The sequence below is a fragment of the Bos mutus genome, chromosome 1 (assembly GCF_027580195.1).
Source record: "Bos mutus isolate GX-2022 chromosome 1, NWIPB_WYAK_1.1, whole genome shotgun sequence".
Classification (NCBI taxonomy): domain Eukaryota; kingdom Metazoa; phylum Chordata; class Mammalia; order Artiodactyla; family Bovidae; genus Bos; species Bos mutus.
Window position 1 is genome coordinate 59516121 of NC_091617.1, and position 25791 is coordinate 59541911.

General features: G+C 40.0%; 1 protein-coding gene across 1 annotated transcript in view; it reads left to right on the forward strand.

The window, feature by feature from the left end:
• Window positions 1-8961, forward strand: part of GAP43 (growth associated protein 43) — a 101297-nt gene extending 92336 nt beyond the window's left edge. Inside the window, exon 3 of the mRNA XM_005890258.2 lies at window positions 8289-8961. Within this exon, the coding sequence (XP_005890320.1) occupies window positions 8289-8377 (89 nt within the window). The 3' untranslated portion in view covers window positions 8378-8961. The remainder of the gene's footprint in view (window positions 1-8288) is intronic.
• Window positions 8962-25791: the final 16830 nt, after the last annotated feature.

Sequence of the window (25791 nt, forward strand, 5' to 3'; positions counted from 1 at the left end):
GTGAGACGGGGCAAGTCACAGAAACACTCTACCTTCAGTTTTTCTCGGAGTGAGGGGCTGAGATCAGATAATCTCTAAGATCTTCAGCTTTCATTATTCTGTAATTTTACAATTTCACAATTATGAGCTCACTCCACGACAACATATACAGATTTTGCATTTTGTCCTGAATTATGTGGTTTATCCACTTGCAGTGATAAAATTAGCAAGACAACTGCCAAGTCTTCAGTTCTCTTTGTGCTGTGTAGATACAGCCATAAGGGAAAATTAAACAACACAGATAAATAATTGTCTAGCTAATCTCAATCACTACCCAAACACATCATGGTGAGACATGGCAAAGCATGAGCTGAATATGACTCATAAATATAGTGCTTCTAAAATGTTATCCAAGCAATAGATATTTATATGTAGGAAAAAAATTTTAGACAGCTGTAGTCACTATTGGAGTGACCCTTATAGAATTAGAATTATTTCTAGTTTGGGTTTATGCATTTTAGCTGTGGAGTCAGATAATCAAATCGATCTGACATATCTAGATCTGCTTTTGCTTTTAAAGACAAACGTTGAAAATATTTGTAATTTTTTAATAAAGCATATTAACTCAAATATGTTAAAACATTACAGATCATTGGTTGAATTTTTAAATTAAAACCAGTATAATCTAGAAAATAGTTCACTAACTTTCTCTAGGTCTGACAGACACAAATTACTACACTTCTGATCACAAGATAAGACTTAGGATAACTCACTGTTGAAAGCAATGAGTATAATGGAAATACCTAAGGAAATACAGTAATTTGAAATAGCTGGTATAATACCTAAGAAGCCTGATTCAATCAATGGAAAAAACTTCAAGAAAGAATAGCTAAGAGTAAATTCAATGAAAAATGAGCAACAGACACAATTAACCTGTTTGACATTTCCTTATCTCCTAAATATGGACCTAAATAATTAACATCAACTACATGAGGTTTGATTTTTTAGAAAGTTATTAACTTTCTATGAAATGCAGGAAGAGGAAGTATAGATAATATTTTGGTGAGGAGGGGGAATGCTAACTTCAATCATGTTTGATCAAGAGTCCTAAAGAAGTATGGCGTTTCTTTGCCTGGAATTCTTTGACGAAAGTGGCCACTTTTCCTCCATCTTTGATCTCTTTATTCTTCACAATATGCTGGGATTCCCTGCTTGAGAAATCCAAGAACTGAGAGAGCATGTGCACAGGCAGAAGGAATAACCCTATCAGAGCAGTCTTCCACGAGGCAGGGATTTCTCCCCACAACATGCCTCGTCCACAGATGACTGAAAGCCTTCCAGGAAATGAAAAGTTCTTTCTTATAATAAAGCTGAAAAATCTCAGTTTGATCATTTTCTTTGAGACTAAAGGACAAGATGTCCTGGGTTTATTTTTCAAGTCTTGGATTCAATAATTATTATTGAATCAGGGAATTTTTCTTAAAATTGGATGTACTATCTTAAGCCTGGAGAACTGCCATCCCCTCTGTAACTTGCCCACTGGACACAAGGTTTACTGTATATCTGAGAGCAGGAGGTCCCGTGGTTCTTGCTCATCCAATATAGTAAATGTATTTTTGCTACAACCTGGAGGGAATCAAACGGAGCTAAGGGCAGGGATAAGGTGGTTACCTACAGACTGTCATGTAGGTATGAAATAGAGAAGATTGTCCTCTTCTTAAGTAAAAGCAATTTCAGAGAAGTTCCTGCCTTTTGAGATATTACTATTTAGCATCTTGGTTCTTGCATTAGAGAATCATGCCTCTCAAGTTTGGCCAACAGTCAGCTTTGCCCTGGTGATTAATTTTGGGCTTTAGACCTTGACCTCAAAGCTGTTTTTTCAAATAATTATTATTATTTTTACTCTACAAGCAAAAGCTTTATAAGGCACAGACTTCTCTCTCCCTTTCTTGGGATACTTGAAGAAAGTTTATCTTCGGCTGTGGGCTAAGAATAGATGAAAGTGGAAGTTAAAGTCTGCCAGTCATGTCCAGCTCTTTGTGACCCCGTGGACTGTACAGTCCATGGAATTCTCCAGGCCAGAATACTGGGGTGGGGAGCCTTTCCCTTCTCCAGAGTATCTTCCCAACCCAGGGATCCTGGGTCCCCCACATTACAGGTGGATTCTTCACCAGCTGAGCCATGAGGAGAGCCCCAAAATACTGGAGTGGGTAGCCTTTCCCTTCTCCAGGGGATCTTCCCGACCCAGGAATTGAACCTGGGTCTCCTACATTGCAGGCAGAATCTTTACCAACTGAGCTATGAGGGCTTCCCTTGTGCATCAGCTGGTAAAGAATCTCCCTGCAATGCAGGAGACCTGGGTTCGATTCCTGGATTGGGAAGATCCCCTGGAGAAGGGAAAGGCTACCCACTCCAGTATTCCAGCCTGGAGAACTCCATGGACTGTAAGGTCCTTGGGGTTGCAAAGACTGTGACACAATTCACCTGTGCTATGCAGATTTCCTGTTTGGACTTCCCTGATAGCTCAGTTGGTAAGAGTAGATAAGCATGAATTAGTGGAGAGAGAGAAAACTCTTATGTATGAAGCACTTAGGTGACCAAGGAAGTGGAACCATATTAGTTTTTTTTTCCTCTCATTTAATGATCATCACAAATCTATGAGGTAGGTATCATTGTTTCTACTAAAGGAATAGCAAAGCAAGGGAAATATATCAATATATTAAATACCAATATGTGAAAGCACTTCGCACCTGGCTTGGCACATAGTAAACATTAAACCAGTGTTAGTTCCCTTCCAATTACTTAATAATAATATTTACTGAGCAGTTTACTGAAACATGCCATTCATTATTAAGTACTTCAAATAATTAACACATCTGAGTGTTTTAATAACCACATGAAGTGGGTTCCAATATTAACACCAGTTATAGATAAGGAGAGACAGACAATAGAGGTTGAGTAAATTACTCCAAATCATGGTAAGTATCAGAGATGAAATTTTAAAGGAACTTAAAATGTAAATATAGTAAAAATAAAAAGCAAAAACAGAGCAAAATATGACCACCCAAAGTCATGATCCCCAGGCTGACAGCTGGTACCCAGCTCAAGAGGAAGATCATGTAAGTGACAAAGGGACACATGTGAGTTTGCTACTGAAATTTTTTATTACTTTCCTTTGAGCCTTTGAGGAGATGATATTTAATATTCAAGAAAAGTGAAAATCAGAAGGAAAGGAAGCACACGTCCCAGCCCAGTCGTGGTTGGTAGAGTAATTGTGGGCATGGCCCCAGGATGATAGCAGCTTCTATTTAATAAATGTTGACAAGGCTGGGGAGAGCTGGGCAGGTCCCAAGAGATAATGTTTTACTGGGAAATCCACTCAACCTAATTTCAGTAATGTAGGGCTGCAGAGGGGCCTGGACCAGTGCCAGTAAACAGGGCCATTAGAGTGCAGCGTAGGCATTGGCAGCTGGGAGCGCCGCCATCCCTCCTCAGCCCTGCAGCCGGCGCCTGGCTGAGCACACAAGCAGCCGCTGCTGCATATGCTCCCGGTATTTGCTCACCAACAGAACTTGCAGGCGTGCTGTTCTCACCCTTTCCAGGAAATGAATGGAAGGCACAAAGGCAGGAGCTGCTTCCGGAAACTATTTTCAGCAAGAATCAGAGAGCCGGTTAGACATACCTATTTCAAGGACCACTGTGAAAACATCCACGTGGGTCCCCTTACTTGTTTAAGGCAACCACCACCCAGTTCCAGATGGATGTAGAAATGACTTTGATTTTTATTACTGTCTTAATGAGGTCTTGATCTTTCTTAGGACTGGTAGTTGTGGGTCAAGAATATGAGAACTACTAGAGTTTTACATATTTCAAAATTTATGATATTGTTTAGAGATATTCAACTTTGCAAGTCCAGGAGAAGTGGCCTAGGAGAAAATATGTCTTTTTAGGCTGCTCTTGTCTTGTCTAGATATTACTTTTTCCTTTACCAGCCCTTCTCCCACAAACAAAGCACATGAAAATAATTACTAGCATATGAATTCCAAGAAGGCAGATTTTTGCTTGGTATTTTAGTTGCTGTATCGCCATTGCAATGCATTGCATTTGAAATGCATGGCACAGTGTGTGGTGTGTAATAAAGGTCCAGGACCTTTTACTGAATAAATCAATGAATGAATGAACACATTTCTTTCTTCCCTTTTGAAGTACCTTTCAACTCTAGAACATGAAGAATACATGGCTTTACTGTCTATAATGTTAACTTTCTCTCTTTAAGGTAACACAGAAATCACAAAATTCATGAGATTGCTAGTGAACATGGTGATTTCTGAGAGGTTCAGTGCTGGACATGGGACATTCAAAGTTGACCAGAAGATACTGTCATTACCCTTGAAGGTTTTAAAAGTCCCTCTCACTGCCAACATCCTATAATTATGAATTTCATTGCCTATTAATGGTATTAATACTAAAGTCTTAAACAAGAACAAGGATATTTTCTGGTTTTCTCACTTTTCTTCTCAATACTTAGAGGAATGTCTGGCACACTGCAAGTGTTCAAAACCAGTTTATTGAACAACCAAATGAATAATTATATTTCAAATACTTTGAAGCATTTAAAAGAAAATGATATGTAGATATTGAGGCTCTTTTAATAGGGAACAGACTGCAGTGACTTCCTGTCACAACGAACAGATGCATGTCCAACTTAACCTTTCCTCCTGGACCCAAGCAAAGGATAACAAGAGAAAGTGAGGGAATTTGGAAAGATTTAACCTGATTCTACCTCCAAAAGTGGATCGAAAGTTTGGCTGCTTCTCAGAATTTTCTGGATCTTTGTTCCTTTGATTTCCCCTTTTGAATTGTGTTCTTTTATTCCACAAATATACCTCTCTTCTCACCTATCCTGCTTACTTTCTGATCTTTTGGGTTTCTTAACCTCCTTCAAGTCATATATAATAGCTCCCAAGTTTTTGAGTAAGAGAGGTTTGAAGTCTTCTCTTGCTCCTGCAGTCAATCTTTTATGTTCTTCTAGACAGTTCAAATCAATATTCTCTTTCTTTGCAGTTTGGAGACGGCATTAAATATGTTGTTTCTTGGAACTGGTAAGTACGGTAAAGCACTATAGGCATATCTTTAGTCTCCAGAGGTTTGGGCAGGGCTAGGGAACTAAATAAATTATCTGAAAGATTCCAAATTGCTACAAAAAGATCTAACAAATGAATCTGGAAGCTTTCTTCTGGTAGAAAATTAAGTGGTCCATTAAAGCATTGAATTCTGTGATCCACGAGGCACACTGCTGGTACATAGAGTATTATGAAGATCAGAATTGAGTTAGTTTTCACCCAAAACTTTTGGTTGGGAAATGTGATCAGTGTGCTGGTTCTTCAAAAGTCACCTTGGAGGGAATAGCCTTAAAAAATCTCTATGAATAGTTGCAGATAGTCTTTGCAAACCCCACAAAATAGATCAGACTTTAAAACTTTGATCAAAAACACGTCATAAGATAAAATGACCTATCATAGTTGCTGTTTACCAGACCTGGAATTTATTTACTCTTAAAACACACACACAGACAAACACACACACACACATTTATTTTCAAAAAGATAAGCATTTTCTCCTACTGAAGAGATTTAAAAGAATATTATTAGATAGATATTCTAAAGAAGAAATTCCAAAAACTATATTTAGCAGCAATGGTCTTGTTTGGATATAAATGTTTGGCTTTATCAGAATATAAATATGTAGCTGACTGATTTCAAAGAAACATTTTATGAGCTCTTCTAATAGTCTCCTAAAAGTTTTCCATTTCTCTAGTCTCAGCATCTCTTAATTCTTAGAAATATTTTTTGAAAAATTGACTCCTTGGCTGGTATCTGGGAACTTGAATTTTGAGAGGGTTCTCACCACTTCCTAACTAAGAGTGTTCACCATGCCTAAACTCTTTGTGCCAACAATATGGTTTATGCTGGACATCTGTTTTCCTCTAGGAGTCTGGATTTGGTATATGCTAGGTAGAGGGTGCCTACATGACTAGCCTTCAATAAAAACCATGAACTTGTACACTTAAGAGAGCTTCCCTAGGCTATGACATTTGCACACGTGCCATAATTCATTGCTGATGAGGAATTAAGCACATATTGCATGACTCCATGGGGAGAGGGCTCATGGAAGCTTGTGCCTGGGTTCCTCCAAACTTTGCTCCATACAACTTTTCCCTTTGCTTTTTAAAAAAAAATTATTGGGATATAGTTGCTTTACAATGTTTTAGTTTATGCTTCATAACAAAGTGAATCAGCTATATGAATACGTATATTCCCTGTCTCTTGAATCTCCCCCTACCATCTAGGTCACCACAGAACACCAAGCTGAGCTCTCTGTGGTATACAACAGGTTCCCCCTAGCTATTTATTTTACACATGGTAATGTATATATGTCAATACAATCTCCCAATTCATCTCACCCCCTTAACCCACCTTGCCATGTCCACATGTCCATTTTCTATGTCTGAGTATCTACTCTTGCCCTGCAAATAGGCTCATCTGTACCATTTTTCTGGATTCCAGATTTATGCATTAATATGTGATATTTGTTTTTCTCTTTCTGACTTACTGTATGACAGACAGATTCTAGGTCTATCTGCATCTCTACAAATAAGCCTATTTTTTTCCTTTTTATGGCTGAGTAATATCCCATTGTTTATATGTACCACATCTTTATCTATTCATTTGCCAGAGGATATTTAGGTTGTTTCCATGACCTGGCTATTGTTAATAGTGCTGCAATGAATATTGGGGTACATGTGCTGCTTTTTTTCCTCTTCATATTCTTTCATTTAGTAAATAATAGCCATGAGTAAAACTATATGCTGAATCTGGTGAGTCCTTTAGCAAATCTCTGAACCTGAGGGGAGTCATGGGGATCCCAACACATGGAGTTTAGTTTAATAACAGATGTGACATCAGAGTGAATGGATTCTCTTTCCATTAGGTGGCATATTAGTAAGCTGTCTATAATACGAAATCTGTGAGTTCTGTCAGAAAACCACACAGCAAGTTATTAGAAAATCAACTCTTCCTTAAGGAAAAAAAATGATCCTTTATAAAAGCACAAAGTATTTCTTATTTAGCAAAACACACTTGCCTTATGGATAAGTATAGTCATCTGGAATGTTTTTGATGGCAAAAAACTAAAAACTACTACAGTGGCTTGAAGAGATGAGTTACTTGTCTCACATTAATAAGAAGAAGTCTAAGGGAAAGTGTCCCGGAAGTACTGTGGTCCATCACAAGTAGGTTTTTTCCTGCTTTTCTGCTTCATCATCATCATGTGCTCAGTGTTTCCAGGTGGTGCAGTGGTAAAGAATCCCTGCTGATTCAGGATACATGGGCTCGATCCCTGAGTCAGGAAGATCCCCACGAGAAGGAAATGGAAACCCACTGCAGTGTTCTTGCCTAGAAAACTCCATGGGCAGAGGAGTCTGGCAGGCTAGAGTCCACGGGGTCACAAAGAGTCAGACACGACTCAGCACACATATCCTTAGTGTGTAGTTTTTGTCTTCATGATCGCGGGCTGGCTGCTACACTACCAGGTATTGTTTGATGTCACGGTCATCAGGAATAGGAGAAAACAAAGGGCAAACACCTCTTCTAAAGTCCTCCCGGGGAAACCTGTCTCTAAGTGACCATCACTGTGTGACATGAACATCCCTACCTCCAAGGGGATTGTACAAAGACAAGTATTGTACTTTCCAACCTTTATAATATTAGAAATAAGGAGTGAGAAATTTGAAATGGATGTTGAATGATCCAAACAGTATCTGATAAGTCTGACATTGATGCAAAAGAAATGCAAGCTCAAGGACTTCTCTGGTAGTCCAGTGGTTGAAACTCCACGCTTTCAATGCAGGGAGCACAGGTTCGATCCCTGACTGGGGAACTAAGATCCCACGTGCCATGCGGCAGAAAGAAAAAGAGAAATACGAGATTGTTGTGGACCCTCTATGTGTGGACACCTTGTTTGTACAGCTGAGAGATTACAGACCATGGTAATTTCTGTTTAGTGGACTCCTTGCCCATGATATCATGGTTTGATTCCTGAGCTCTTTCCTATACATCACTGAGCAACTTCTTGGGGGTAACCTCTTCTGAACCTGGAAATTACATTACTGAGATAGCAATAGTCTCTTTATGTCTGAAATCTTTTATGAAGCAGTATGAAAAGAAATCCATCGCACTGTCATCTGAGCATATGAGACGAAATACTAACTCTCCTTCTCTCACCCTCCACCCCTCTGTTTTCTTCCTCAGAAGCTGTAGATGAAACCAAACCTAAGGACAGTGCCCGGCAGGATGAGGGTAAAGGAGAAGAACGCGAGGCGGACCAAGAACATGCCTGAACTTCAAGAAATGGCTTTCCACGTCCCCACTCTCCCCTCTCCTGAACCCTGTCTCTCCTCACCCTCTTCTTAACTCCACTCTGAAGTTTCCCTTCCTGTCCTGCTCACGTCCGTGAGTCTGTCCTCTCCCACCCACTGGCCCTCTTTCTCTCTGTGTGGCAAACATTTAAAAAAAAAAAAAAGCAGGAACGATCCCAAGTCAAACAGTGTGGCTTAAACATTTTTGTTTCTTGGTGTTGTTATGGCAAGTTTTTGGTAATGATGATCCAATCATTTGGGAAATTCTTGCACTGTATCCAAGTTTTTTGATCTGGTGCGTGTGGCCCTGTGGGAGTCCACTTTCCTCTCTATTTCTCTCTGTTCCAAGTGTGTGTGCAATGTTCCGTTCATCTGAGGAGTCCAAAATATCGAGTGAATTCAAAACCATTTTTCTTTTCCTCCTTTTCAATGTGATGGAATGAACAAAAAGGAAAAAAAAATTCAAAAAACCCAGTCTGTTTTGAAAATAAATAAATAAAGCAAATGTGCCAATTAGCGTAACTTGCGGCTCTACGGCTCCTTTTTCAATCTGAATATTAATAAACCATGAGAGTAATCAAACTCCAATGGCTCTGTGTTTCTGTTCTGCCTTCCTGTGGGCTGGGTTGACACACTGAGGTTCTTACATTTTATCTTTTTTTTCTGACCTCCCAGTCTGATACCAACAACCCTGACAAAGAAAAGATGGATGAAGCCATAAGGCTGCAGTCAGAACAAATGGTGTAGGTCCTTAATGGGCCTGTTGGGCGCCGTATTATTTTTGTAGGACTGCTGTAACAAAGTACCACAGACTGGGTGGCTTAAACAAGGACTGACATTTATTCTGTAACAGTTCTGGAGGCTTGAAGCCCAAAATCAAGATGTTGTTGGCAAGATTGAGTCCTTCTCAGGGCCATGAGGGAAGAATCTGTCCCAGGTCTGTCTCCTCATTTTATAAATGATGGTCTCCTTCCTGCATAACTCTTAGAAACCCCCAGGCTTTTGCTTAGATAATTTATTTTTAATCCAAGTATTGACCTGTCTATTTGATTATTTTCTCAGTTTATTAGCTTCTGTTAGACTCATCCCTTCACAATGCAACTGACAGACTCTTGGTTAGTCATAATCACTGTTCCTGCTGGCGGTGATAGTATACAAAGAGAGGGTACATTTAGCACGTCCACCTTTTTCCAATATCCTTCCAGTTTCTGTTTTTTAATATCCTCTACTAGGAAGTAAAGAGTTCCCTTCAGAAACAAAGCAACGTCCCTAAATCTTGAAGCATCTGATGCTGTTCTTTTTCCCTCTAAATTCCTTAAGTCAATTCTGATACAAGTTCTTAACATGTCATCCTTTGCCCTGACCCTGATTCTTACAGACAAACAACGCCAGTGGACTCCCTTCAGCTTCCTGCATTCATCTGCACATAGAATTTCCCAGCAAGGAAGAAAAAACTGTGTCAAAGCCTTAAAATTAATGAAGATCATGGAAAGAAGTGATCTTAGGAGATACAACCTACAGGTTGGTAGTTCTCAGCTTTGTGTGGAGCTAGTGCCCAGTTAATGCTCTGAAGAAACCTGATGTCATGTGAAGGATGAGTCCTTACTGGGTTAAGGGGTCTTTCCTCATCACTGACAGTAAGTGGAAGAAGCACAAGGAAAAAGGTCTGTAAGAAAAAGCCCAGCGACTTCCCTAGTGGTCCAGCGGTTCAGCTCTGAGCTCCCACTGCAGGGGCATGGGTTCAATCCCCGGCTGGGGAACTAAGATCTCAGATGCCAAGAGATTTAAAAAAAACAAAAGCATAAAAATATCAAAAGGGAACCATCAGTAACATCATATTAAAATGATTTAAGAGTTTTTAATTTATTCTGAGTTTGTTTGATTTCCACAGAGGACTTTGCAAGTATCTGGAATTAAATCTTGATCTGATTATGGTCTCATCAGATGTGAGAAGAGATTTTAAAAAAAGGTCTTCCGTGGGTTGGAGCCATAGTGGCAAGATATTACTTTAGGAATTCTTTACCTCAAAGTTTTTTTGATAGGGTAAATGTTTTAATTTCTTTCCCAAATCTATACTTCAAAGCAGCATTCCTCTGACCTGGCACAATCTACCTTCTTCAAAGTATAATTCTAAACTTCATCCACTGAATCTATGCTGCTGCTGCTGCTAAGTCACTTCAGTCATGTCCGACTCTGTGTGACCCCATAGATGGCAGCCCACCAGGCTCCCCCGTCCCTGGGATTCTCCAGGCAAGAACACTGGAGTGGGTTACCATTTCCTTCTCCAGTGCATGAAAGTGAAAAGTGAAAGTGAAGTCGCTCAGTCGTGTCTGACTCTTAGCGACCCCATGGACTGCAGCCCACCAGGCTCCTCCGTCCATGGGATTTTCCAGGCAAGAGTACTGGAGTGGGGTGCCATTGCCTTCTCCGACTGAATCTATAGTTATACTGAAAACAATAGCAATATGACCTTTTAAGTCTATATTAACATTCACTGTTCAGTGGTATTACTTGTTGTGTCAGAGTTGGAATTTTGTTTTTACTGATTTTTATTTGGTTTTTAAAAACTTGTCCCCTTAATAGAAATTTTAGAACAGGGGAAGACACATCAGAGAGGCTTGTAATGATCCTGAAAGACACGCCAAGGATAACTGCAGCTGTTACACTGGTACAAAACAATGTGACTCAAATATATACACAACACACACAAAATCAGCTGATACTGGGAAACAGAGACTGTTCAACATGCAAAGGCAAATAGATTCTAAATTCTGTTCAGAATCTGATGATCCTAAAACATCTACATCTGGATTACTGCTTAAAAAATAAAAGCTAGGTTGGGGACAAGTTAAAAAGGCCTCAGCATTGACAAGTGAATCTTTCAGGTGGTAATAAGATCATATTCTGGGCACCAGGCCAGATTGATAGCAAAACCATGGCCATGTCTGCATGAAATAAATTCTTTTGACAGAGCTATATTATTTAAGTCTAAAATGTTCCAGCATGACGTAATACATTTGATCTCTTTGAAGATGAAGAGGTTTCTAAAATAGAACCTTTTATTCCTCTCACCCAGCTCACACTTTTTCATCTTTCAGTCTTTACCACCATCATCCACCTAGTGGTTTAGTTCAAAAATCTAAAAAGCAGCCTGATTCCTCTTTTTCTCATATAACATTTAATTCATGAACAAGCCTTCTGATGTGGATTCCAGAAGAGAATGAGGATAAAACTTGCACCTGCAGTTCTGACCAAACCTACACATTTCATAGTTACCTTGAGGTGATCTAAGGGCTTTTTTGGTTTGTTTTGGTGGGTGGGAGGGAGGGAAGGTTGTTTTGTTTTCTTTTAATAGTAGTCTCTTCCCATATTCAGCTCATAAGAGAGATCAAGGGAGGATTACCAAACTCTCTATCTCAACTCCCTAGGGAAAGGCACGCTGGAGCTCTCAAAAATGTATTCTTTCCAACATGAGCCAGCTCCAGGAAAGCTGGTTCTGCAATTGGCATGGAATCCTGAGCAATAGGAAAATCAGATTAATGAATGATTTCCATAGAGCATTGTTAAGATCACCACAAATTCCATTAACTTTTTTTTTTACTTTCCATAAGTTGTCTGTTGTCATGGAAACACAGCTTCTGCTAAGCTGCCTATAAAAATAATTTAATGATAGGTGACCCTTCTAGCTAAATGCTAGCTAATGAACATTAAAAATGTGGGCTTTTTTTATTTAAAAAAAATTTTACTTTTTTCCCCTAGGGGATTAAATCTCATCCTAAATCTCATCCTGCCTATTATGCAGGAAAAGCCTGCATCCACACTGACCACCTTTTTCAGTCACATATTGACTTGTATATAATTTCACTGTTGTCCTTTCTTCCTAGAAAGAAATTCCCAGTCAAAGGGAAAGAGGGAAAGATTATAGCTATGAGAATGATGAGTCATTAAGAGTTCTTGGGGAATTTGATTAAATTGGCAAGGGCATTTTGAATGTATATTTTCTAGCAGATTGGTTACCTGATTTTTTTTAAAACAGGTATGCATCCTTGTTGGTAATTATAGCATATTTAGTGTCACAGACAGTATCTTACTAAATATATTTTTGATGAAGTGAGATGCCTCCATACAAAGAAAACCATTGCCAGCTAACATGGCAATGAAAGCACGTGGGATTGTCATAAGAACCTTAAAATAGTTTTATTGCTTAATTTCTCAAACAATATGCTTTCAGTGTAGAAAAGTAAAAAATACAAAAAAAAAAAAAAGGCAAAAACAATCTACAGTTTACCACCCAGAATTGAGCATGTTAACATTTAGAGATATAGCTTCACATAGCCTGTCTGCCTGCTTATCTGCCTTCCTCCCTTCCCATATATTCTTCACTTATCTATTAAATATTCATATGTGTGCATAGACATATATTTAAGGCTAAAATAGGCTCATGCTGTACATATGATTTTGTAAACTGTTTTCCACACCACAGACTGCTAAATAAGAGAGGACCTTAAAGTCAACGGTTCCCATTGCTGTTTTCCTGTGCATTAGTGAAGCCTGAGCTAAAATGAAAAATGTGCATTTCTGTATACACTCATTAAAACATCAGTCTGTATTCTGTAGTTTGAACCAAATAGGAACATTAATATAAGCTCTATAATAAAACACATAACTATACATATATATTATAGGAAGTTCCACGTTGCCCCAACAGTTGGCACACAATCAGCCCTCAAACCCACCTGCTAGTGGACAAGGGGCACAATGCCAGGCCAGGGAGCTGAGGGCTGATGAGGAAGGGCTGGCCCCAGGATGCAATAACGCAAGGTCATAAAACACACAAGCAACAAAAACAAACAGGTCTTTTTATTGAAATTTTAATATCTGTTTATCATAGACATTTTAACATTAATTTTGATTTTTAAAATATTGCATTAAATGCGTATATGTGCTCAGTTGTGTCCAACTCTTTGCAATGCTGTGGACTGTATGTAATGCACCAGGCTCCTCTATCCATGGGATTCTTCAGGCAAGAATACTGGAGTGGGTTGCCATTTTTCCTCCAGGGGATCTTCCCAACCCAGGGATCGAAAATGTGATTCCTGTGTCTCCTGAATTGCAGAAGGATTCTTTACTGCTGAGCCACTGGGAAGCCCTTGCATTAAGTATTATTTATCTTTTTCACTGATTTTTGGATGCACCTCACCCTATCCCTGGCCCTGCTTCTCCCAAAGGGAATGCTGCTGCTGCTGCTAAGTCGCTTCAGTCGTGTCCGACTCTGTGCGACCCCATAGACGGCAGCCCACCAGGCTCCCCCATCCCTGGGATTCTCCAGGCAAGAACACTGGAGTGGGTTTCCATTTCCTTCTCCAATGCATGAAAGTGAAAAGTGAAAGTGAAGTCGCTCGTCGTGGCCGACTCTTCGCGTGAATGCTGGAATTGTGTTTTCTAGATGAACACTTTCTAATGACAGTTGGACAGCTGTGATTATGTGAGGTCTCGATGACACCCAGGGACTGTAAGGCTTGAGAGTGAGTTGGCCCCTGAGGACCTGGGAATTAAATGTCTAATATTCCCAGAAGTTTCCTTGAGAAATATAGACACGATGGAGTGGTTCCAAGCTGATCAGGGCTGGGATGAACTAAAGAATACATAACTTACCTAAACATTCTGAAAATAAATCAAAAAGTAAACAAGAGTAACTCCGGGCTGCCAAACCAAACCACCAATATATGATGCCTGTTGGGCTTTCACCGCCCTTTGCCAGTTGTATCTATCCCATGCCAGGGAGAGCACAATTCTAAAGCCAGACTCAGTCACTTCAAAACTCATGTTCATGAAGGGCTCACTGATTGTACACAGTGGGTACAAATTTATTTTTAAACTATAGATAAGAAGATGATAGATATTTCATTTCATGCATTGGAGTAAACACAAGGTTATGTCTCTCAGAATTTTTATTTTAAAGCCTGGAGGGAAGAATTATGCTTTTTAAAATTTCCTCTTCCCATTATATTAGGGAAAGAAAGATGCAGAGTAGAAACAAAAGCAAGAGTTTTGTGCCTTTTTCTGTTTTTTCTACCTTCATGGCCTTTCCTCCTCTTCCTTTATGTCAACTACAATTGGCACTTGCCAAGATTTGCCAGCAACTGAACACCACCACCAAGGGCCTTTGCCATCTGCCTGTGCTGTTGCAGCTCCTGACCTTCGACACTCCCTGAAGGGAATTCAGGGTGGAGGGTGGGGCACTCTGTTCTCCCGGGATACCAGTGGAACAGGTCTTTAGATAGCTAGACATTTTCAAGAACTGATTTCATGATCCCAATCCTTGCATCGCCTCATATCTAGAAAAGCACTAAATCCCTTCATGGTGACATCCATTCCTCATGACTAGCAAAAAACCTTTTGTAAAAGAAGCGCTTGATTGCACTGAACTCCCCCTTCATCAAAGTCTTATATACTGACCTTCCCCCACTGCCGCTTTGGAACCATTGCTCAGAGCTATCTGAGGCAGTGTCTCCCAGCTGGCAGTCCTCATTTTGCCCCAAATAAAACTGAATTCACAACTCTCATGTTGTGCATCTCTTTAGCTAACGTTTATTAAGTAGAGTGAGGACAAAGCCTGGAAACCCAGAAGTGTTCATTAAGCAAGGAGGGGCTGAGGAGCAGCAGGTGAGGAAAGCAGCCCTTGGGTCCCAGTTTTTATAGCACCAAGAGGCGGGAAGCCTCCCAGCATCACTCCACCTGGGAAGGAAGGCAACCTCGCCTCTGTACTGGGGTCACCGACCCTGACGGTGACTCTGCAGTGCTGCCCTTGCACACCTAAACTAGGCATCCTGCGTTCCTTCCCTGACACAGCCCAGCCTGTCTTTATAAACAACTGCCAGACTGCAAACTGCTTAGCTGTGGGATTTTTGTCTAGCTTAGTCCTGTATTGTAGTTACACAAGTACCTGAAACTAGCAAGCAGATACTGCAAGCCATGCTTCAAGAATGCATGAATGGATGAATGAATAAATGAATGAAAGGGCTTTGGTTCTCACTGGTCACTCTCTACCTCCTTTCCCCTTCCTTCAGTTTTGGAAGCTTCTCATGGGAGCTCCAAGTTGCAACTCAGGCCCCTTGTCCAAGAAGAGGGAGGAGTATTTCCCCGAGAACCTAGCACTCTCACATAGCAGACCCAATGCTGAACTTGGGGTAGCCATGGCCACATAACTCTGAGAAGTCTTGATTCAGGTACTCAGTGGTGGCCAGTACTCCAGCCACCGGGGCCTCCTCATTGTCCGTGCTTACTCCATTCCTGACGTTGCCACTTCTGCCCTCTCTGTTCCCTCTGCTTGAAATGCTCTTCCTGAGATATTCACGTGGCTCTTTCAAGTCTTCCCTGAAATATTAGCTTCTCATCAGAGCCTCCCATGAGCAGGTTGCTCAATGTTTTCTATCACTCTTTCTTGTGAAAATATTTTAAGCAGAGATAAGTCCTATTTCTGCTAGAATCTGTTAAAATGCTATATCCTTTACTCAGTTGCTTTATTCACCTAGTTTCAGTCACTAGACTATAAGCTTCCTAAAGTTAAGAACTTACTCTGTTTCTGTCTCTAGCTCTCAAGACACTGCTGGTTGTTTAAAAGAATCTCAATAAATGGAAATGAATGCACTTCTCTCAAAACCGTAATCTAGAGCAGCATTGACATATATACTCTACCATGTGTAAAGTACTAGCACCAAGCTGCTGCGTAGCACAGGGAGCTAGCGTGGTGCTCTGTGGTCACCTAGAAGAGTGGGATGGAAGGGAGGCAGGATCAAGAGAGAGCGAATATATGTATACATGTAGCTGATTCACGTTTTATGGAAAAACTAACACAATATTGTAAAGCAATTATATTCCAATTTTAAAAAAAATTTTAATTAGAAAAATTTAAGTGTTTTACCTAAATTTGACACATACTTTTTCACCTTTTCATTTATAAAACAATAGAGTTATCCATGGACCACTTTCTCATAATTTTACTTAGCAGAGGACCTCTTTTGTTCTTGGTCACCGGCACCCTTTCCAGCCCTCTGGCAATAGACTGCCTCTTACTTCTGTTGAATCTATGCTGATTAGTCTTAAGGGAGCTGACTCTGAACCTTGTCCTTTCCTCCTCAACGTAGAATAGACACAAGAACCAGGCCTGGCCAATCAGATCATGTATCTCCTGGACACAGTGATTGGTTTAATCACAGGCGTGTGACTTAAGCCAGTTTGCCCATGGAATTTTCTGCCAAAAACTCTTTTTCTTGGTAGGATTTCTAGACAAGTGAATGCATTTCACAAATGATGACTGTTTTCTCACCACGTGGAAAGAGCCTGCCCCCCAAATGGAAAGAGACAGAGTCCTGGTAACATTGTTTGGTTGCCTAGTTCTAACAATGCCTGAAGCAAGTACTATTCTTGGACTTTTCAGTTATATGTGTTAATACCTTTTTTTTTTTTTCCCTTTGGTTAAGCTAGTTTGAATGGTGCTCCTGCCATCTACAATTTAAAAGCTTCCTGATATATCAGTCCCTCCATATTTGCCCGAGCCCCAGTAACTGCCCACCAGGTGTTCATAGTTTCTTGATCCCTGGACGTTTTCACACTATCTGTGGCATAAGCATGGTGATTTGCTGCCCAGGGTATATAGTGCATCCTCATTCTTCCTCCAAATGTGTTCATTTGATATTTTCAAGATTTAATGCATGTGTGTGTGCTCAACTGTGTCTAAATTTTTGCAACTCTATGGACTGTAGCCTGCCAGGCTCATCTGTCCATGGGATTTTCCTTGCATTGAAGGTGGATTATTTACCACTAAGCCATGGGGAAAAGCCCCTGAAAATGCTAAGAGATGAGGTCATTATGTCTACTGAGGAGGAAGACATTATCAGTTCAGTTCAGTCACTCAGTCGTGTCCGACTCTTTGCGACTCCATGAATCATAGCACGCCAGGCCTCCCTGTCCATCACCAACTCCCAGAGTTCGCTCAGACTCACGTCCATTGAGTCAGTGATGTCATCCAGCCATCTCATCCTCTGTCATTCCCTTCTCCTCCTGCCCCCATCCCTCCCAGCATCAGAATCTTTTCCAATGAGTCAACTCTTTGCATGAGGTGGCCAAAGGACTGGAGTTTCAGCTTTAGCATCATTCCTTCCAAAGAAATCCCAGGGCTGATCTCCTTCAGAATGGACTGGTTGGATCTCCCTGCAGTCCAAGGGACTCTCAAGAGTCTTCTCTAACACCACAGTTCAAAAGCATCAATTCTTCGATGCTCAGCCTTCTTCACAGTCCAACTCTCACATCCATACGTGACCACAGGAAAAACCATAGCCTTGACTAGACGGACCTTTGTTGGGAAAGTAATATCTCTGCTTTTGAATATGCTATCTAGGTTGGTCATAACTTTCCTTCCAAGGAGTAAGTGTCTTTTAATTTCATGGCTGCAGTGATTTTAGAGCCCAGAAAAATAAAGTCTGACACTGTTTCCACTGATTCCCCATCTATTTCCCATGAAGTGATGGGACCGGACGCCATGATCTTAGTTTTCTGAATGTTGAGCTTTAAGCCAACTTTTTCACTCTCCTCTTTCACTTTCATCAAGAGGCTCTTTAGTTCCTCTTCACTTTCTGACATAAGGGTGGTGTCATCTGCATATCTGAGGTTATTAATATTTCTCCCGGCAATCTTAATTCCAGCTTGTGTTTCTTCCAGTCCAGCGTTTCTCATGATGTACTCTGCATATAAGTTAAATAAGCAGGGTGACAATATACAGCCTTGACGTACTCCTTTTCCTATTTGGAACCAGTCTGTTGTTCCATGTCCAGTTATATATATAGCTAAAGTTGAAAGTGAGTTTTAGGGATGCCAATGACACTTTCCCTATCCCTAACCTCTGAGCAAAAGACATAAAGCATATTGTGCGTTTAAAAGAATGGGATATTAGATGTGATCTAATTTTTAAACCATAGGTATCACCTTCAAAAATCGAACCTTGTTTTGCATCAGAAGAGCATATGGTATGAAAGTAATTATACATCTTAAAGAACACAAATCCTTTCCTGTTAGCAAACTATGTTGAACAAATATTTTTAAATATTTACTCTGGGTATGTTACTGTTATGCTACAATGAGTGGGTGTTTAATGATATAAAAATTAGTATAATATTTTTTGCTTAGAGTGGCAAACACTGTATACACACACACACACACACACACACACATATATATATATATATATATATATACTGTTATATGGGCTTCCTGGTGACTGAGTGGTAAGGAATCTGCCTGCAATGCAGGAGACCTGAGTTCAATCCCTGGGTCAGGAAGATCCCCTGGAGAAAGGAATGAAAACCCACTCCAGTATTCTTGCTTGGAGAATTCCATGTACAGAGGAGCCTGATGGGTTACAGTCCATGGGGCCACAAAGAGTCAGACGTGACTTAGATACTGAACAGCAACAGCACACTGTATATATATATATACACATATATATACACATACTGTATATATACACATAATGCGTCACATGCATGTATACATGAGTATATATGCATGTCTATATGTATATATAGATGTTTAATATGTATATGGTATATGTGTGTGTCTATATATATATATATATATATATTTGTTGTTGTTGTTCAGTCGCTAATTTGTGTATGACTCTTTGTGACCCCATGGACTATAGCACACCAGGTTCCTCTGCCATCCACTATCTCCTGGAGTTTGCTCAAATTCATATCATATATATATATACATATATATATATAATTTAATAAGGTATAGAAAGTGAGATAAGAAATTTTTTAAATTGTAAATAAAACAAAAACACAGGAGCCTCATCTTAACAGCTGTAAAAAAATCAATTGTCTCTAGTAATTATCCTGGATTTTTTTCCCAAAGGAATTAAGATGTAGGAAGAACTCATTTAACCAAGGTATCACTTAAAATAGGGATGATTAGCCAATCCCCTAGGCCTACTCTGTAAAGGGGCTTGCATTCCTGAACAGGCAAAGTCATGTTGTTTTTTTCTCTCCTGGTTGCTAGCCTTTTCTTCTGCATCATGCTGTGTATTATTAAGTTCAAATCCTCGTCTGCTACTTTAAAACCATTATCAGGACCACTTCTCCTGTTTATACATACTCAGTCTCTGTTTTCTGACCACTCCCCTGGAGCCTAGAAACTACTACAGTTTCAGGACATCAATTGATTTTTCAGAAATTTGTCAAGCCCTTGCACTTCCCTAACCACAGAAACAGCATAAGAAATGACACAGTCCACACAGTTAAATGATAATGGCATGAAACAAGGGAAGGGAAGGGTGTGAAGGCTGCCATAGAGGAATAATCAGTTTTGTGAAAACTGGGTAAGGCATACCTAAACCATGTAGAGAATAATAAGGGCTCCCTGGAGGAGAAGACAGAGTCAGAAATACTTAATCTTAAGTGATAAAGAAGCCGGTTGGGTGAAGTAGAAGAAAGATACTTTAGTCAGAGAGACCACCCTTAGACTTAAAGACACAAAACAATTTGATAGAATTGCACATGGCATGAGGTCTGTATGTCTGGAGATTAGATTACAAGAGGGTATGTGGTTTTGTGGACAGAAGAGGCTGGAAAAAAGTTCTGGAGATATTTGTAAATCACTTTAAAAATGAGCTAAGGAGTTTTGACTTTACTGCAAAAACAATTGGTATATAGGGACTCAACTACTAGAATCCATCTGGAATAGAATTCAAGGGGCTTGTGAACTTAGATGGGAAATAAAATACATCTTTATTTTTACTGATTGTTATGTGAAATATAGTGTTTCCTTCTGTCTTTTTCTCCTTGGGCTGCTGAAACAAAATACATAGACTGAATGGCTTAAACAACAGGTGCTTATTTCTCACAGATTTGGAGGCTGGGTAGTCCAAGATCAAGATGACAGCAGATTTGGTTATTTTTTTTTTCCAGGGAAAAATATATTTTATTGAGAATTAGGAAGGAAGAAACATTAAAGAGCTTGGACTACTTTTCAAAATTAACTTATTTAAAAAAATTTTAATGGAGGATAATTGCTTTACAATGATGTGTTGGTTTCTGCTGTACAACAGTGTGAATCAGCCATAAATATACATGTATTTCCCCCCTCTTGAGCCTCCCTCTCACACTCATCTCCCAGATTTGACTCTTGATGAAGACCTTCTTCCTGGCTTACAGATTGCCACTTTCTTGCTTTATTCACACACAGCAGAGAAAGAACTCTGGTGTCTTTCTCATCTCATAATGACACTAATTCCATCATGGGGCTCCACCTCATCACCTTCAGAGAGTCAATTCCTAGGCGGGTGGATAAGAAGTCCAGGGTCCCTGAGGAGGAGAAAGGAACTGGGGCTTTCAAAATGGAGATAGGGATCTCAAGCATCTGAATGCAGAGTTCCGAAGAATAGCAAGAAGAGATAAGAAAGGCTTCCTCAGCGATCAATGCAAAGAAATAGAGGAAAACAACAGAATGGGAAAGACAAGAGATCTCTTCAAGAAAATCAGAGATACCAAGGGGACATTTCACACAAAGATGGGCTCCATAAAGGACAGAAATGGTATGGACCTAACAGAAGCAGAAGATATTAAGAAGAGGTGGCAAGAATACACAGAAGAACTGTACAAAAAAGATCTTCACAACCCAGATGGTGTGATCACTCATCTAGAGCCAGACATCCTGGAATGTGATCCGTAGAAAGCATCACTACAAACAAAGCTAGTGGAGGTGATAGAATTCCAGTTGAGCTCTTTCAAATCCTGAAAGATGATGCTGTGAAAGTGCTGCACTCAATATGCCACCAAATTTGGAAAACTCAGCAGTGGCCACAGGACTGGAAAAGGTCAGTTTTCATTCCAATCCCAAAGAAAGGCAATGCCAAAGAATGCTCAAACTACTGAACAATTGCACTCATCTCACATGCTAGTAAAGTAATGCTCAAAATTCTCCAAGCCAGGCTTCAGCAATATGTGAACCGTGAACTTCCTGATGTTCAAGCTGGTTTTAGAAAAAGCAGAGGAACCAGAGATCAAATTGCCAACATCCGCTGGATCATGGAAAAAGCAAGAAAGTTCCAGAAAAACATCTATTTCTGCTTGATTGACTATGCCAAAGCCTTTGACTGTGTGGATCACAATCAACAGTGGAAAATTCTGAAAGAGATGGGAATACCAGACCACCTTACCTCCCTCTTGAGAAACCTGTATGCAGGTCAGGAAGCAACAGTTAGAACTGGACATGGACCAACAAACTGGTTCTAAATAGGAAAAGGATTACATCAAGGCTGTATATTGTCACCCTGCTTATTTAACTTATATGCAGAGTACATCATGAGAAATGCTGGACTGGAAGAAGCACAAGCTGGAATCAAGATTTCTGGGAGAAATATCAATAACCTCAGATATGCAGATGACACCACCCTTATGGCAGAAAGTGAAGAGGAACTAAAAAGCCTCTTGATGAAGGTGAAAGAGGAGAGTGAAAAAGTTGGCTTAAAGCTCAACATTCAGGAAATGAAGATCATGGCATCCGGTCACATCACTTCATGGGAAATAGATGGGGAAACAGTGGAAACAGTGTCAGACTTTATTTTTCTGGGCTCCAAAATCACTGCAGATGGTGACTGCAGCCATGAAATTAAAAGATGCTTACTCCTTGGAAGGAAAGTTATGACCAACCTAGATAGCATATTCAAAAGCAGAGACATTACTTTGCCAACAAAGGTTCGTCTAGTCAAGGCTATGGTTTTTCCTGTGGTCATGTATGGATGTGAGAGTTGGACTGTGAGGAAGGCTGAGCGCCGAAGAATTGATGCTTTTGAACTGTGGTGTTGAAGAAGACTCTGAGAGTCCCTTGGACTGCAAGGAGATCCAACCAGTCCATTCTGAAGGAGATCAGCCCTGGGATTTCTTTGGAGGGAATGATTCTGAAGCTGAAACTCCAGTACTTTGGCCACCTCATGCGAAGAGTTGACTCATTGGAAAAGACTCTGATGTTGGGTGGGATTGGGGGCAGGAGGAGAAGGGGATGACAGAGGATGAGATGGCTGGATGGCATCACTGACTTGATGGTCGTGAGTCTGAGTGAACTTCGGGAGTTGGTGATGGACAGGGAGGCCTGGCGTGCTGCGATTCATGGGGTCGGGAAGAGTCGGACATGACTGAGAGACTGAACTGAACTGAACTGCATTCTCAAACATCTTTTTTTCCTCTACACTCCTTAGTCTCAGTCACATAAAAGGTTTTTTTCTTTAAGCCCGGAACTGATGATTACACAACAAAAAACAGTTTAAACTCTGTACTAAGGATTATACAACAACAATGTATCCTGCTTGAGGACAGTTTATCCTTCCTGAAAACCTTCTGACTAATCCTGTTATTGTAAAAATGTAAATTGTGGAAGTGAGTCTGGTAAAATTTTCACAAACTTGAAACATTCTTTTGATTTATTGTAAAACTAATTTTAAAAAGTATATAATTCCTTGCAACACTAGCGAGGGGAGCCCTCTCTGCCCCCCTTCTGATGTTATGTCAGAAGTTTTCTCTGTCCCTTTTCTTACTTTAATAAAACTCTGCCACACAAAAGCTCTTGAGTGATCAAGCCTGGTTCCTGGTCCTGAAGCTAAATCAGAGATCACGAATCTGACATTGTTCACAGTAAGCTATCAACCTCATCTAAATCTATTTGCCTCCTAAAGGCCTCACACTTGGATATCAAAATGTTGAGAGTCAGGGCTCCAGTCCAAGCATTTTGTGGGGAAGAAAAGCACTGAGTCCTAAAAACTTCAATTATGAATGTAGCTAACAAAATACAGTGGTCTAGCAATACAAATCACCCTATTCTCAAAAGAAATTGGATATTTTTATTTCATATTTCAGTTGTTACAGACACCTTAAATTGTTTATGCTAATCACATCTTCAAAATGTTGGTAATGTGATCCACAGTTACATCTTGTTATTAACAAAGAAGCACCTTGATAACTATCACAAATTTCTGAAAAAATCAGTAACATATTTCACAATAATTTGTGCTATAATTGTATGCATGTTGTTTGATTATTTTCAGACAACATTCCGGAAAGAGAATAATAAGTGCTGATATTTGGTCAGCTGCCAAATGTTCTATGGAACAAAGAAGGTTAATAATTTTGTGTTAGAGATATTTTAGAGCCTTTATTTGTGGTTTTTAAAACTCACAGTACTGCAGAGCACAAAAACGGTGTGAAGATGAAGGCTCTCATGAGGAGGCTAAAGTTCTTGTTTAGGTGAGATATGATGGGAATGAACAGAAACACTAGCAATAAAGAGTGAGAAGAAGGAAGCTGTGGGAAGAAATGAGGAGGAGACGATGCGGCAGTGGAAATAGCACACACAAAGCCCTACAGTGGGCAAGAGCTGGCTGTGTTCCATGAGACAAAAGCAGAGCAATCTGGCTAGAGGTGATGACTAGAGAGGAGTGTGGGATGGTGTCAGACTGCCAGGGTGGAAGGCAAAGGTCATAAGATCATGGTGGCCTTAATAAGGAGATTGCACCTCACCCTAAGTAGAAAAGGAAGCTGCTTAGGAGGTCAGAGAGGTCAATGTGATTTTATTTATCTTATAAAAAGTAAACTGACTGCTGTGTAAAGTGAGGATTGCAGACAAAATTGAGTGGAAGTGGGGCACTGAGAGATGATGATGGCTGGGACAGGGCAAAATGGTGGCAGAGAAGGAGGGGAAAGGGTAAATATGGTGTGATGATTAATTTTATGTGTCAACTTGACTGGACTATGGTGCCCAGCTAATGTGTTTTAGGATGTGATTCAGTTCAGTTCCTCAGTCGTGTCCGACTCTTTGCAACCCCATGAACTGCAGCACACCAGGCCTCCCTGTCCATCACCGACTCCTGGAGTTTACTCAAACTCATGTCCATTGAGTCTGTGATGCTATCCAACCATCTCATCCTCTGTCGTCCCCTTCTCCTCCTGCCTTCAATCTTTCCCAACATCAGGGTCTTTTCAAATGAGTCAGCTCTTTGCATCAGGTGGCCAAAGTACTGGAGTTTCAGCTCCAACATCAGTTCTTCCAATGAATATTAGTATGAGATTAGTATTTATTTATTTATTTATTTTCACACAATGGAACATGGAATATAACTCAACCATTAATAGGAACAGAATTGGTTCATTTGTCGAGATGTGGATGGACCTACAGAGTGTCATACCGAAAAAAAAACAAATATTATATGTTAACTCATATATATAGAATCTAAAATAATGGTATAGATGATCTTTTTTGCAAAGCAGAAATAGAAACACAGGCATAGAGAACAGATATATGAATACCAAGCAGGAAGTGGGGGTGGGGGTGGGAGGGATTGGGAGATTGGGATTGACATATGTATGCTATTGATACTATGTATAAAATAGGTAACAATTGAGGACATACTGTCCAGCACGGGAACTGTACTTAATGCACTGTGATGCCCTGAATGGGAAGGAAGTTCAAAAGGGAGTGGATATACGTAAATATAGGGCTGATTCATTTTGCTGTAGTGTTCAAAGTAACACATTATAAAGCAACTGTACTTCAATAAAATTAATTTTAAAATAGAGATTAAAATTTAAATTGTAGGACTTTGAGCAAAGCAGATCATCTTTAAGTATGTGGTCAGACCTCACCCAATCAGGTGAGGACCTGAATAAAATAAGATTGACCCTTCCCCAAGTAAGAGAGCATTCTCCAGTAGATAGACTGAACTCAAACTGGAACATTAGCCCTTCTGGTTCTCCAGTCTGCCAACCCATTCTGCAGATTTTGGACCTGTTAGCCTCCATAATTATGTGAGCCAATTCTTTTAAAAATCTCTTTTTCCTCTGTGTACATATGCTATTGGTTCAGTTTCTCTAGAGAACACTAATACATATGGTATGGTTAGTAAATGTATAAAGGAACATCATCACATTAGGTATACACATTTCTTAAAGAGGTGTCTCATTTTAGAAATCCTAACATATGAAAAGTCCACATTTTAGGAATCAGGAAATATGTCCATACTCAACTTCAAATTGTCTACCTGCCAGGTTGTGACTGTCCTAGCACTCCAGGACTGCCTGCCTCTCAGTTCAAAGCCATCTTCCAGGTTTACTTCAACTACTTTATATTCAGTTTAAAATGAAGTTGCTTAGAAAATTTGAGTAAATATAATGCCACCTGCAAAATGGTGTCTCTCTTCACAACTTTGGCATCCTATTAGTTAAACCTTCCTTACCATGGATAAGCCCTTACCTGAGAGCAATCTCAAGTCATATAAGTAATAGCAAACTGAATCATGCATCACTGAAAAAATTTCCAGATCATTTCTAATTGCTTGGTCTTTGTATTAT